General features: G+C 35.0%; 1 protein-coding gene across 1 annotated transcript; it reads left to right on the top strand.

Annotated features, from left to right (window-relative positions):
• Window positions 1-220: 220 nt before the first annotated feature.
• LOC142179896 (secreted RxLR effector protein 161-like) lies at window positions 221-787 on the top strand. The gene is made up of 2 exons (XM_075250786.1): window positions 221-422; window positions 522-787. Exons 1-2 carry the CDS (start codon window positions 221-223, stop codon window positions 785-787), a joined length of 468 nt encoding a protein of 155 aa, XP_075106887.1.
• The last annotated feature ends 241 nt before the right edge of the window (window positions 788-1,028 follow it).

Below are 1,028 nucleotides of genomic sequence, written 5' to 3'. Positions count from 1 at the left end.
TGTTGATGACTTGAATATTATTAGCACTTCTAAAGAGCTTCCAAAGGCCGTAGAGTGTTTGAATAAAGAATCTGAAATAAAATATATTTGTAAGACAAAATTTTGTCTTGACCTATAAATTGAGCATGTAACAAATGGAATTTTTGTCCATCAAACAACATACACTGAAAAGGTTTCAAAGCGATTTTATATAGATAATGCACATCCATTGAGTACCCCAATGGTTGTAAGATCGCTTGACATAAATAAAGATCCATTTCGACCTCAAGAAAATGATGAAGAGCTCGTTGGTAACGAAACTCCATATCTTAGTGCAATTGGGGCACTAATGTATCTTGCCAACAATACCCGACCAGATATTGCTTTTGCAGTAAGCTTATTAGCAAGATTCAGATCATCCCCAACAAGAATACATTGGAATGGTGTTAAGCATATATTTAGATATCTTCGGGGAACTATCGATATGGGATTGCTTTATTCTAATGAATTTAAGTAATAAATGATTGGTTATGCCGATGCAGGTTATTTGTCTGATCCACATAAAGCCCGATCTCAGATAGGCTATTTGTTTACATATAGAGGTACAACTATATCCTGGCATTCAATGAAACAAACAATAGTTGCCACATCTTCAAATCATGTTGAGATAATAGCCATTTATGAAGCTAGTCGGAAATGTGTTTGGTTGAGATCAATGACTCAACATATTCAGGAAATGTGTGGTTTTCCTATGAAAAAAGATAATCCAACTACACTATATGAAAACAATGCTGCTTGCATTGCTTAACTGAAAGGAGGATACATCAAAGGAGACAGAACAAAGCACATTTTACCAAAGTTCTTTTTCAAGCATGATCTTCAACAAAATGGTGAAATTAATGTGCAACAGATTTGTTTATGTGAAAATTTGGTTGATCTGTTCACTAAGGCATTACCTACCTCAACATTTGAGAAGTTGAGACAGAAGATTGGAATGCGCCGTCTTCGAGAAATAAAGTGATGTTTTCATGAGGGGGAGTAAGATACGC

The sequence above is a fragment of the Nicotiana tabacum genome, chromosome 4 (assembly GCF_000715075.1).
Source record: "Nicotiana tabacum cultivar K326 chromosome 4, ASM71507v2, whole genome shotgun sequence".
NCBI classification, from domain to species: Eukaryota; Viridiplantae; Streptophyta; class Magnoliopsida; order Solanales; family Solanaceae; genus Nicotiana; species Nicotiana tabacum.
The sequence above is the reverse complement of the archived record's forward strand: the minus strand, read 5'-3'. Positions and strand labels throughout refer to the sequence as shown.

Excerpts from the sequence above, each read along its gene's own strand:
- LOC142179896 (XM_075250786.1), top strand. The coding sequence starts at position 221 with ATGGTTGTAAGATCGCTTGACATAAATAAAGATCCATTTCGACCTCAA. Across the intron at positions 423-521 it reads AACAAGAATACATTGGAATG|GTTATTTGTCTGATCCACAT; the intron begins GTGTTAAGCATA and ends ATGCCGATGCAG.